At 33.7% G+C, this 14552-nt stretch overlaps 1 protein-coding gene across 1 annotated transcript; it reads left to right on the forward strand.

The window, feature by feature from the left end:
- The first annotated feature begins 3574 nt into the window (after positions 1-3574).
- LOC132547331 (monocarboxylate transporter 12-like) lies at positions 3575-11346 on the forward strand. Its single transcript, XM_060211098.1, has 6 exons — positions 3575-3641; positions 6103-6207; positions 6765-6908; positions 7702-7845; positions 8639-9457; positions 9960-11346. Exons 2-6 carry the CDS (start codon positions 6147-6149, stop codon positions 10292-10294), a joined length of 1503 nt encoding a protein of 500 aa, XP_060067081.1. The 5' UTR covers positions 3575-3641; positions 6103-6146; the 3' UTR covers positions 10295-11346.
- Positions 11347-14552: the final 3206 nt, after the last annotated feature.

Here is a 14552-nt window from a genome sequence, read left to right on the forward strand (position 1 = left end):
TTTCGCGCTTCTCATACAGTATTTTATATAATACCGTCACTCGGTTAACAGCGGACATAGCACACAGTGTTATCGTGTCGCGGGTATAAACTTGCCCATGCCCAGAGTCTTGATATTGGGCATGTAGCATACTTTTACAACAAGCAATATGTTCGGAGTAATGGCATTTGTATAATGTATGTATAAAGAATATGATTTCAAGTTTACAGAAAATGTCTTTATGAACCAGCCAATGTCTTCGATGTAAGCTGTAGTGCAAATGGGTAATCTATTTTACGCCTATTTGTCCTCTTTCATACATAGGTCTGTTTAGTCCGATGGCCCTTAAATCCCGCGGGCCTCTTGTCTAAATTTGCTGTATGGTAAGCCTTGACCAAGATTTTTAAGGCCTATCTCAACCACGGGCTTAGGATAGATACTAGGATCTGTGTCTTAACATCAGCAGAACTGTAACGGTATATGTCCAAAAGTTACAAAACTAATTTGATCCATCCCATCTATGTTGGTTTTGTTTCTTTGACTGTGCTATTTGTGTATGAAAACATTCAGCGGACTCGGGACACATCAGGACTTGCGATGAGTTAAAAACGTTATGCTGAGAGTATCACTGATGGAGCGATAAACATGTCTTATACAAAGAGGTCCAATATGGACATCGTTTACCGTGTTACCAGACTAGTAACTACCAGAGCGTGACTCCTTCTTAAAAATATATGTTCCGACTGACCGTATTAAAGAAAATATTACGATTAGAAGTGGTGCAGCGATATGGGTCCATGGATGTCCTGCATTGAGGGAGTAACTGATTTATTTAATCAGAAAAACTCAATATCTTTGTTATTGAAATATCATGCTTGAAGTAGATGTATATCGTTTCGTGTTCTTATTAACAAACCTACCAAAAGGAGTTGTATTTATGAGACTATAAATGCATTGCCGCTTTGACGTCATTCCTGCAATGTATATTCATGGAGACGGCGATCATTAGTACATATTGTCGACTCGGAATCGGACCGTAAAAAAAACATACAAGTGAATAGTAAATTTCACTAGATTCAGAATTACATACATTAATCCAAAAGTAAGGAATTGGAATGCATTGCATATAGTTGTATTTTCAGTGATGTCAAAAGCCTGAAACTTTTGATGTAAATGAGAACAGTTCATACTGGCTGAAATAAATGTCAAAAAGTAGATGATGTGAAAACGTAAACATCGAATTGTCGTGAAATGGCAGATATTCATCATATAAATGACACGCATAATGACGGATGTCGCTGTTGTAATGCTGTGTCATTCATGAGATATATCAATGTCATATGAAGCTTAAGATTTTATAATGTCTTTGTGCTGACAAGTTGATGGGACCCTAACGTGTCCAATTTCACATGCTGACGGTTAACTTCATGCAATCATCAGCGTCATTCTCACCTGCACGTGGTAGATTACCTATAAACAGAATCACAATTATAGTAATATCTTCTCCCAGTGTTCATGGAAATAGTGTTAATGAGATAACATAAAACCCTAAATTGACCATATAGTCTCACTTAATATCCCTTTTGTGACGATTCAGTACTTATGACGCCATGAAATTACGACGTCACAAAATAGTAGCAAAGTGGACCTTCAGCCAATCATCCTTCCGATGGGTGTTACTACGCGTGTGGTCACGACGCATTATGCCTACGTAGAGGAACTTAAACGAGTTTCCATTTTCTATGAGATTTATGTAATGCGTGTTGAATTTGTCACATTTTGCGAACATACGGAACTATAGGATCTGGTTCCCAATCCTATTTTTCTTAAACGTAACTGGAGCCAGGTTCCCGCTTCTCTTTTTTCTTACACGGAACTCATGGTCTGGTTCACAGAAATGTTTTCTTAAATCGAGAGTCGTGTTTTAAAAGATCTTCAAATGTTGAATATAGTGAAAAATGGTGATTTTGCCCCTTTTTGATGAAGTTTCCGGTTGACGTCTTCGTCGAGTTTTGCTGTAAGATCTTCCAACAGACTATTGGCATAACTACGTACGGGAACTAGCCGTGCCTCTCTGTTGGCTGACCTTTTTTGTTCGCATACGTGGATGAAGTTATCGAAGAGCTTATCAAAACAGGTCATAAAGACCTTTCAAGGTTCTTCAGTGTCACTCAATCCAGATATACTGATGACGTCTTGTTTAAAAAACAACAGATATAAGGACCATGTTCATTTTATATACTCAGCTGAACTGGACACCATGGACACGAAAGACTCATCTACAGCAGCCACTTATCTCGTCTTTACCTACAAACCAACACGGACAGTTTCCTACCAAGCTGCGTGTTCCCAAAATCGCGACTTTCGTCAATTGGCAAACTCATAACACAGGGTTTCCAAAGATGCAGGTTGATGAACATTATTGAAAAACATTTTTTGCGGTCGTCATAGTGATCTCACTGAGTACTGAAATATTCTATGTCTTTGCGCGATATGAAGCTGGACGTGGTTTTTGCTCGTTGATTTGCCGTTTGATTCCATATTCTCATTTGAGAACGTGGCATTATATACTTGGATTGATCAAAATTTACAAGCAGAAGACGCTTATTCTTCCGGAGTACCTAGTCTAATTCTCTATGTACTTTTTCTAGGTATCTCCGTGTAACTTTCTTTGGTCACATTCTGTCCTAGTTTTATTAAACTTGAGTTTAGTTTATGATTCTATTTATATGTTGATATGTTCTTGATGATAGTCATTTCAACTATAATTTTGTTGTATGATATAAGGTATATGTTGATATGTTCTTGATGATAGTCATTTCAACTATAATTTTGTTGTATGATATAAGGTATATTTTGATATGTTCTTGATGATAGTCATTTCAACTATAATTTTGTTGTATGATATAAGGTATATTTTGATATGTTCTTGATGATAGTCATTTCAACTATAATTTTGTTGTATGATATAAGGTATATTTTGATATGTTCTTGATGATAGTCATTTCAACTATAATTTTGTTGTATGATATAAGGTATATTTTGATATGTTCTTGATGATAGTCATTTCAACTATAATTTTGTTGTATGTTATAAGGTATATTTTGATATTGATGATAGTCATTTCAACTATAATTTTGTTGTATGATATAAGGTATATGTTGATATGTTCTTGATGATAGTCATTTCAACTATAATTTTGTTGTATGATATAAGGTATATTTTGATATGTTCTTGCATAAATTTGTAATATGATTTTCAAGTTTAAAGGTTAATAATAACCGGATATACTAAAAATTGCAGTTTTCATTCATGAAAAATGATTTATATGAAATGGTAGCGTTTGTTCTACATTTGGATGTGTAATATCATAACACTGCAGATACGTTTGAAATTGTTCGTGAAGTAATAACAAACACATCTTTTTGCAGACCCAAAACCATATCTGACAGAAAAATCTCTGACAATGAAAGGCACAGATCAATATTATGTTGGCATAGCTATGTACATATCCGATTGACCAGTCGCTAAAATACTCGGCTATTAATTTGTATGAACACCGGTCATAACAGGCATTGGTCTTTGCCACGGGATATATTAAATTTAGGCACGGACTTCCATATCAAAGTCCGTGATTGGATTTTCGGCATGCTCGATATAGGGTAAGTTTAAAATGCCTCGAGCTCGCTACCACCGTCGTAACGGTGTAATGTTTTGACACTGAACATCACATAAATCGTAATTTTAATGCCACTGACTAAACAGTTCGTGTGGTGTTGGGTGAATTTTCTTCCTGTAGATAAATATTTCCGAAGATTTTTTCTTAGATTTTGGATTATATCATACAAGATGTAAAATATAAGAATCGTGTTTTGAAGTCAGCTTTAAATCTGTGGAGCTAGCCTTACGTCTGTTAACGCCAGTACTATAATATCACAACATATCACAATGAAATCGTGCATCACAGATAGCTGAATATATAGTAAAAAAAACCCACATTTTTCTAAAGGTCATGCAAACAGAGCACTTGTGTAGCATAGATTTATGAAAAAGCATTTTAGAAATGACGATGTAAAAGTTTTACGACAGGCATAAAAAGATAAAAAAAAACCCAAAAAGCAGCGGTAAAAATGATAAAAGAATTAACAGTAACCAAAGGTAAGGCCACACCAATTATTAAAAGTAGTTCTTTGGGAATTACCTCTCTTAAAAGAGCAGAGAGAAAAAAAAAATTAATAAAATCTCTGCTCCTGAAAAAAAACCCAGGAAAGAATATGTGTTGGGAGATAAATGTTTGATGATTAGAAAGGTGTTTATTGCATGCTAAGACACATCCCAGAGTTGAACAGAATTTGTCATTCCATGACACTATCATGTCTTATGTCAGTGAAAAGAAATCTGGGTAGTCTCAGGTAGGCCTTTATTATTCAACTTTTCCAGGTTGATCAATGCCAGCCACATTTTAATGATAATTTTTTTTTTTTTTTGCAGACTTATGGAAATAGTTTTCGGGACCATTGATTATTGACAAATTATTAAAATTTCTGACGTTCTGTATCAACTTTTATATATTGGTGTAGTGGAGTCATGACATTCATCTGTAGAAGTTGAGAGTACAGGTCGCCTTACTAGCCTTGGCTAGTGGGAATTTCCTTGTAGTCAAGCAGTAGAGTGTCCGGCTAGAGACTGAAGGGTGGCTAGTTCGAACAACAGTGGTGGCAGTGTTTTTCATTACTCCTTCCTATTACACATCAACTCTTAAGTCAATTAAATTTGGACTAAATATAGTAATACATTCAACACTAATTAACTTTACATGAGGACATAATTCACAAATAATTCCTCTGAAATACTCTGTGCTTGATACAGTATGATGTATTAATGACGAGTATAGTTTTCATAAATTCCACTACTGATATCAACAAGATAATTCATTAGACATTTCCAATTCTACACTGACTACCTATAGACTTATACTGGAATACAATATATTAGAGTGATAGTGATAGCTATGATAGGTGAATTATAAGATTGAAGGAGTCTGGAATTATTGTATAGCGATATGTAAACTTTATCAAAGTGACAGGAGCTGTAGAGAGTGCACATAACTTTGGATACTTTATGAAAGTGACAGGACCTGCAGAGAGTGCAAATAACTTTGGATACTTTATCAAAGTGACAGGAGCTGCAGAAACTGCACATAACTTTGGACACTTTATCAAAGTGACAGGAGCTTCAGAGAATGCACATAACTTCGTATACTTTATCAGATGAATAAATGAAAAAGACATCTTCAGTACCACAATATTAGATAAAGTGATATATCTATCTGATACTAAGAATATCACTTTGCATTGTTACATTTGACAAGAAGAAAGGGAACTGATTCTGAATAGGAAGAGTCAAAGAGACAGAAAATCTGTAACCAACCATTCAAATAAAGGTTACAGGACAAAATCTTAATTAACACAGCACTTGACACTCTATACCGCACACCATAGATGACAGTATTACTCATGACTTAGTACATAAAACATGGTATGATCAATTATGATAATGAAACATCTTTTTAAGAAACAAGTAATTCAGTATGAATATCTAATCAGGCTGTCACACTTAGATGAAGATTTATTTTTTCCTAGACAGTGGGTCCGACTATTGATCCGAAGCGGGTTTTTTTATAGGTTGTGGTCAACCAAAAATTTAATTGTGGATGCATGTATAGGGTGATGGAAGTATTTTGTATAAATGAAGGATCTAGATACCCGGGGGGTCCAATAGGAGATATATATATCAAAATTTATAGAAGTGTTTCCCCTCTTGTTGGAATCACGGAAATTTGTCCAAGTTTGGTCTGAAGCATCATTAAGTGAAGTTAATGCAATTTCCCAAGGGGAAAAGGACAGTGGCCAAATAGGTAAATTGATGTAGGTCTCTTTTCTTGTTTTATTTTACCTTTCTTGAGGACTGTGTTTGTCATCTTTTGTATACTTCATGCAATTGTCTGCAAATACATTCAGATTTTATTTGTGATCAAAACCTTGGGAAAGTAATTGCAGGTGTTTCCCATAGTATTCCTGAAGCAAATAAGTTTAAAAGAATAATAGTATTATACAATTACAGATAAGGCATCATGTGAGAGCACTTATAAAACGCAAACACTGAAGATGGCCAACCGAAGGGAGACAACTCCTGTTGACTCAGGCTATGCTTGGGTCATCCTTTTTGGTAAGTATGGACTCTAATATTCTGATATTTATTTTTTATTTTTTCATATTTTAAAGGAACATTTACAGAGAAATTAGTGTTATACATCCTGTTAAGTTTTAGTGTGAGTTCAGAATTGTAAAGTTTATTTTGTGAAACTTTCAAAAGGATCCTACAATGCAAAAATCAACACATTGTACAGGAAAAAATTCACAGTAAATATTAAAGTCAGTAGGAACAAATGGTATGGTTTTGATCTATGGACAAAATTGTGGTGTAAACATGTAGTTAGCCTTTGAATGAAATTTTATATTGAAAGGACAGGGAAGAAAATCACTTGTATGTTGGTTTATAAAATTGATTTGTTGGGCACATTGATTATTATCATTATTATATGAAAAATATATAACATTTTCTTAAACAAACTTGATTTCAAAAGCACACAAATTACAAAAGTGATTGATATCTGTGAATTTTGTTTTATTTGGATAATAAAACTGTGAGGAATATCCTTACTAATATCTGAATTTACGCTTACATCAAAAATCATCTGATTGATTTATGAATTTTCTTCTCAGCCTGTTCTTTACTATACATGATGCTGTCAGGACTGACAAAGGCTTTTGGAATCCTCTATACTGAATTCTTGGAGGCTTATGATGCTGGGGCTGGTAATACAGCCTGGATTGGCAGTGTCAAGCTATTTCTCTTCTTTGGTTTGGGTAAGTTATCGTCTGTTGATATTATTACAATACTGCACTTGTCCTATCATTGTGAATTAAAACCCTCACATTTATTTGATACTGTTTATCCATGTTGATACACAAGCAGAACGGATAAGCTTTGTGGTGAACTTTTATATTTAATTTCTTTATTCAGATTTCTTATAGAACAATTTGATATCTTCGTATCTATGTAAAATTTTCCAGTACTGTACAGTTGGTAATATTTATGAGGGATTTAATTTTGCTGTTTTGCTGTGCATGTATATGAGTAAATACAGTAAATCACAGAAAATATCTGTTTTGCTGGTATACATGACCAACAGTTCATAGACATGAACAAAATTTAATACTTGTGACCAAGCCCATATCAGGACAACCACAAATTATCAACCCCAAAAAATTACCAACTTTGTAATACATAAAATCATGTGTCTCTCATGAACACATTTTCATATTTTCATAAAGAGGACAAACACCATTATATTACAATGCAATTAAACTTTTTTGCAGCCATTATGTCTGAGAATCTTCGCATTTTAAGGCACATCATGTGGAGCTTTAGAATTCTTGATAGGGTATGTCTGTTGTAAAAACTACTTAAAAATCTGTGTAAGTTTGAGCTCTTGTTCTTTTTTAATTCTCATAAAATAGGTCAGATAAAGATCTTTTCAGTACGTTGTAGTCGTAAAGTAATCATTTTAGACGTAAATTGTAGGTATTTATTCTGTGTAATTTATGACTGTAAAATCAAAACTTAAGCGAGATTTCAACAATTGTTTTAATGTTACAGGCCCCCTTGCTAACCACTTGTGTGAGATTTTTTCGTTCCGGAGGGTAGTGATGACAGGAGGACTACTAATATTTGTCGGATACTTGGCCAGTGTGTTTGTCACACAGATGGAGCTGATGTACCTCACCATTGGTGTCATGGCTGGTATGTGTGGACAGGGGAAGTAACCCATTGATATCTCAATCATCATTATCTTTGTATCATGTATAGACAGGGGAAGTAACTCATTGATATCACAATCATCAATTATCTCTGTATCATGTATAGACAGGGGAAGTAATCCATTGATATCTCAATCATCATTATCTCTGTATCATGTCTAGACAGGGGAAGTAACACATTGATATCATAATCATCATTATCTCTGTATAATGTATAGACAGGGGAAGAAACCCATTGATATCTCAATCATCATTATCTTTGTATCATGTATAGACAGGGGAAATAACTCATTGATATCACAATCATCAATTATCTCTGTGTCATGTATAGACAGGGGAAGTAATCCATTGATATCTCAATCATCATTATCTCTGTATCATGTCTAGACAGGGGAAGTAACACATTGATATCATAATCATCATTATCTCTGTATAATGTATAGACAGGGGAAGTAGCCCATTGATATCTCAATCATCATTATCTCTGTATCATGTATAGACAGGGGAAGTAACCCATTGATATCTCAATCATCATTATCTCTGTATCATGTATAGACAGAGGAAGTAGCCCATTGATATCTCAATCATCATTATCTTTGTATCATGTATAGACAGGGGAAGTAACTCATTGATATCCCAATCATCATTATCTCTGTATCATTTGTAGGCAGTGCTCCATATCTATTAAAGTTGAGTTTCAGCCAAATGTCTGATGTGTTTATATTCACATTTTTATATTGATTAAACAATGTCTTATATCAACTTTTCTGTTGTAGGTTTTGGTTGTGGCTTTGTTTTTGCACCTTGTACAACAATTGTGAGTTTTTATTTCAAGAAAAGACAAGCTCTTGCCAATGGCATTGTCATATCAGGAAGTGGACTTGGCAGCTTTATTTTCCCATACTTTTATCGATTCATTATAGATCAGTTTGGCTTGCAAGGAGCTTTGTTAATTATTAGTGGGGTTTCTCTAAACGTCTGTGTGGGAGGGGCTTTTTTACGTCAGCCACATCAACTCATCAAAATCAAACATTCTACAGACAAACTGAACAAAGAAACTACAGATTTGAATTGCCAGGACAACAACAAATCTATAGAAAAACCCTTAAAGCCAAAGTCAAAATTTTTGATAGATTTTACTTTATTTAAAATTCCAAGATTTTCAGTATATGTGGCAGCTTTTACGGTCAACATTATTGGATATGCTGGTAACTTTTCTGCCTTCCCAGCACATGTTAAATCGCTTGGATTTGGGGAACAAAAAGTGGCCATAGCTCTTTCCATGATAGGAGCCACCGAAATGTTTGCAAGGATCTTCTTTGGATGGTTTGCTGATAAGAAAATATTTGAAAAGAGAACCATCGTGATATTCTCCGCTGCGGTGAGTGGTGTAAGTGCAATCTTAATTCCATTTATGAGGAATTTTCCTGCTATGGTGATATATGGTTGTATTGTTGGAATATTTCCTGGTGCATTCTGGAGTCTGATGGCAGTCATGATGCTGGAGTGTGTCGAGCTCGAGAGACTCACGTCAGCTATGGGAGTTCTGTGCATGTTCATGTCTTTTGGAATTGTCATCAGCCAACCACTTATGGGTAGGTATCAAACGAGGACCAGGAATTCATTGTTGTTACATGTAACTTTATATAAGTACTTTAATTAAAGCATTCTTCAAAGCAATCAGTTGACTGTTGACATTTCGTAGATTCAGGAGTCAAATCATAAATCTTGGGGTCAAAACATCTGTGAAATAGACATGTTCCTTCAAATTCAAAAATTAAAACTCATCCCAGGGAGTTAAGAACATTCTCCCAAGGTTCTACTGAATGTCCTGTCTCCAATCCTAACATGACTACAACATGAACATTCTCCCAAGGTTCTACTGAATGTCCTGTCTTCAATCCTAACATGACTACAACATGACAAAGTTTATAGCTTGAAGTTGCTCTTAATCTAGGTTTTGGGTCTCCGATTCCAACAATTGATCTTTTTGTCGCGCAAAATACTTATGTATTCCATTACATTTATATTGTTTGTCTAAATGCTAAAATTGTAAAACTGAGTTGCTATTTTATGGACTTGATTTTTTTTATTAAGGTTGGATTGAGGATGCTACTGGATCCTGGGACATGTCTTTCAGGATAATGGGAATGTTCAATCTACTCTCTGGTGCATTATTTATGTTAGAACCAGTATTGAAGAAAACCTTATGTAGTGAAGTGATTCCAGCAAGCCATGCTACAGTGGACGTGAAAGAAATACCAGATCAAGCTATAGAGATGAAGGTTACTGACCCAGTGAAGGGAGGATCATCTCTAAAGACATCGCAGGAAAATGTATCTCTTCTTCACAGTGAGGCATCTCCACTTACAGAATCGGAGAGTAATAATGGAGATAATATGACTATTAATAATGTGAAAAATTCATGTTAAGAAGAAATTATATGTTGATATGTACAGTAAGAATGGAATTTAATTTTTTAAGTCCGTCATCATCATCTTGAGAAGTATTGGATAAATCTTTCTTCAATTTCATCTGTAGGCTCCTCTTGGTTCTTAGTTGTACCCATTTGATTTTTGGATTGATGAGATAAACAAAATGATAGACAGCCATCATGGATTTCGCCGAGAAATGTTTGTCATCACTATTTTTTGAGAAGTACTTAATGGATATCTTTCAAATTCAGGTTTCCCTTTGGTCTGTAGTTGTACTTGTTTGATTTTATGACTGGTCAGAGAAACAAAATGGCCACCAAGAGGCCATCATGGATTTCAACAATGAGAGTTTGTTATATCACTTTTCTTGAAAAGGTGGATCTTACTCAAAATTTCATATGTAGGTTCCTCTTCGTCCCAGTTTTTGCCCATTTGATTTGGGACAGATCAAAGAAACAAATGGCCTACAGACGGCCATTTTGGATTTCGCTGAGTATATTTTCTCATTGCTATTTTGGTACTGGATGAATCTCTCTTTAATTTCATATGTAGGGGCCCCATGGTCCCTTGTTGTGCCCGTTTGGTCAGAAAATGGGGGGATTTCCAGTATAATGTACTTGTTCATGTACTTACAATTTATAACATAGCAAGAAGCCAGCGGGCAGAATATCAGTAGAATCTGATACATTAAACAATTATATTGGCTTTTGGAATCTAAAGGAGTGAACAATATGCAGGAATTACAGTAGACTGTAATGTTCATGTTTGCTTTCTATTGTTTTACCTTGAAAAATTTAGAAAGACGAACAGATTTGTTTTATGCGAGCTTCTATGCTTTAAAAAGAACAACAATATGGCCCCATTAAGCCCCTTGTTTTATTTCTGTATAAATAAATGCTCTGAGCACAGCACCAGATTTCTAAACCTTTATAAGTGTCTATTATGATGTTTCTACTGAAAGTTTATTTTATATCAGAACAATTTTATTTTCGATACATGACTGTTTTACTTTATATTATGATGTTTGCAATATTGATGATATAGTTATTTAGTAGACCTATGTATAAAACATAATTGTAGGCTTTTATCATCATTTCATTATTTGGAACTGTTGTTTTGTTGTTTAGAAATCATTTTACAATTGATTTTTATAAACTATACTTATATACAAATTAGGCATTGATTTGTGAACAAAGTCATTTTATGCTGATATGGTCAATGTACATGTTTTTAATGCATTGCAATGTTTCGGTATCCATCACTGATAGAATGGCCAGGAAATATACCGCCTTCAGAGGTGGAAGGTTAATTAATTCACCAGGAAATATATTGGTTCTAACTGCTATGAGAATAGTGACATTGTGTGGGCAGCTCACCTTTATCACTTCTCTGCATGGTTGAAGTGTTCCTTATTCCACTTATCCAGAAAAGTCACAATGTTCCTCGCTCCTCATTTCAATTATACAGACAAATTCTTTCTCTGAAATTTATCCACTTTTGTAGTTGCCTTGATCACTTTGTAGACGAAGTGAGTAACTTTATCTCAACATGGTTGAAGTGTTCCTCATTCTACTTATCCAGACAAGTCACAATGTTCCTTGTTCCTCATTTCAATTATATGGACAAATTCTTTCTCTGAAATTTATCCACCTTCAAAGTCATGATTTTTATTTCTATAATGTAGACTTAACTGTTATAACAGAATTGTTGTACTCATTCTTTGTTGGTCCTTATGTTTTTAGTCGTTGTTGTAATGATGGGCTGTTCCAGTACCCTTTCCTATGTGATCAGTCATCCTTCTGTCTAACACCCTGATAGGTATTTCACATATCTTACTTATCTTTTCTCTTAGCTGTACATGTTAAATTTTCAGACTGATTGCAAGGCCAAAATGTCCTCCAAGTAATTTTGAGACCCATCAGAAGACTGAAATAAAAACACAATATCAGAATTTAAAACATCAATATTCTACTCCAGAAATTCATACTCTAACAATGACATCCTCAAGATAGGAAGTAATTTTGGTTTTATTGCTATCATAACTAGACAAATCAGGTGAAAATGGGTTTCATTATTGCTAGTTATTACCTGTATATAATTATTTATTAGTACGAAATCACACCTGTTAATTTTTTCAAGCACAGTGTTGAGATGAATGAATAAGTGTTACTGATTTTTACACTTGGTATGTTCATTTTTCATCGTCATTATCACTACACTTGTCATGTTAACCTTTCATTGTCATTATCATTACACTTGTCATGTTAATCTTTCATTGTCATTATCATTACACTTGTCATGTTAACCCTTCATTGTCATTATCATTACACTTGTCATGTTAACCCTTCATTGTCATTATCATTACACTTGTAATGTTAACCCTTCATTGTCATTATCATTACACTTGTCATGTTAACCCTTCATTGTCGTATACATTACACTTGTCATGTTAATCTTTCATTGTCATTGTCATTACACTTGTAATGTTAACCCTTCATTGTCATTATCATTACACTTGTCATGTTAACCTTCATTGTCATTGTCATTACACTTGTAATGTTAACCCTTCATTGTCATTGTCATTACACTTGTAATGTTAACCCTTCATTGTCATTATCATTACACTTGTAATGTTAACCCTTCATTGTCATTATCATTACACTTGTCATGTTAATCTTTCATTGTCATTATCATTACACTTGTAATGTTAACCCTTCATTGTCATTATCATTACACTTGTCATGTTAATCTTTCATTGTCATTATCATTACACTTGTCATGTTAACCTTTCATTGTCGTATACATTACACTTGTCATGTTAACCCTTCATTGTCGTATACATTACACTTGTCATGTTAATCTTTCATTGTCATTGTCATTACACTTGTAATGTTAACCCTTCATTGTCATTATCATTACACTTGTCATGTTAACCCTTCATTGTCATTATCATTACACTTGTAATGTTAACCCTTCATTGTCATTATCATTACACTTGTCATGTTAACCTTTCATTGTCGTATACATTACACTTGTCATGTTAACCCTTCATTGTCGTATACATTACACTTGTCATGTTAACCCTTCATTGTCGTATACATTACACTTGTCATGTTAACCTTTCATTGTCATTATCATTACACTTGTCATGTTAACCTTTCATTGTCGTATACATTACACTTGTCATGTTAACCCTTCATTGTCGTATACATTACACTTGTCATGTTAATCTTTCATTGTCATTATCATTACACTTGTCATGTTAACCTTTCATTGTCGTACACATTACACTTGTAATGTTAACCTTTCATTGTCGTATACATTACACTTGTCATGTTAACCCTTCATTGTCGTATACATCATATTTGTTGTGTTTACTTTTCATTGTCCTATTCTTTACACATGTTGTGTTCATCTTTCATTACTGTAATGATCACAGACAAGTCAACATTCATACATATAATCCCAGTTTTACAGATAAAAATGGAGATTACACAGATACAGTAATACCACTATTTAACATGTTGACATGCCTCACCATGACATCAACCAACATAAATATACCAAGTCAAGCTGAACACAACCATTCTGATCTAACTCATACAATATATGTGGTATATATGATTTCTCAAATTTTACTTTCATCAATCTAGTCAAAATGATTTTAATCATAGTGCTTTACAAATTTTGGGTTCTATAAATCTTAAAGACTTGTATTTATATAATTACCAGCATTAAGTCACATGTCTGTCATGTGACATTGTCCATATCAGATCAATGATACATTACAGACTGTGTAGGAATCAACGGAAAATAGTCTGGCATATCATATCAACAAACTAATACAGAAAAAAAGAATGTGCTGTTGATAATGATATATTTTTATATACAAATTTATTATATTTTATAATTGGGTATGTTGATGAATTGTCTCACACTATCTTAACAACAATTCTTAAACATTCCATGCATCTATGTTTAAATACCAGCCTATCTTAGATAATACATTGTATTTCATTGAATTTGTAGATTTTCTTTTCTTTTTTGTGAATTCCTTATATCTGAGAAATCAGTTTAACAGAGAGTAATATTCAAACCAAATAAAATGCAAAGTAGAATCTGTAGATTCATGGATCTGTTTATACATAATTAATTAATACTTTATAAGGTCAATTTATTTAGAATATTATTTATTATTTATTTATAAAGAAAAATGAGGTTTTTACAATATTGATAACTTTGTGTCACTGAATCA

Source organism: Ylistrum balloti, unplaced genomic scaffold (assembly GCF_031769215.1).
Source record: "Ylistrum balloti isolate Yb309-2 unplaced genomic scaffold, AGI_CSIRO_Ybal_v1 Utg369946, whole genome shotgun sequence".
NCBI classification, from domain to species: Eukaryota; Metazoa; Mollusca; class Bivalvia; order Pectinida; family Pectinidae; genus Ylistrum; species Ylistrum balloti.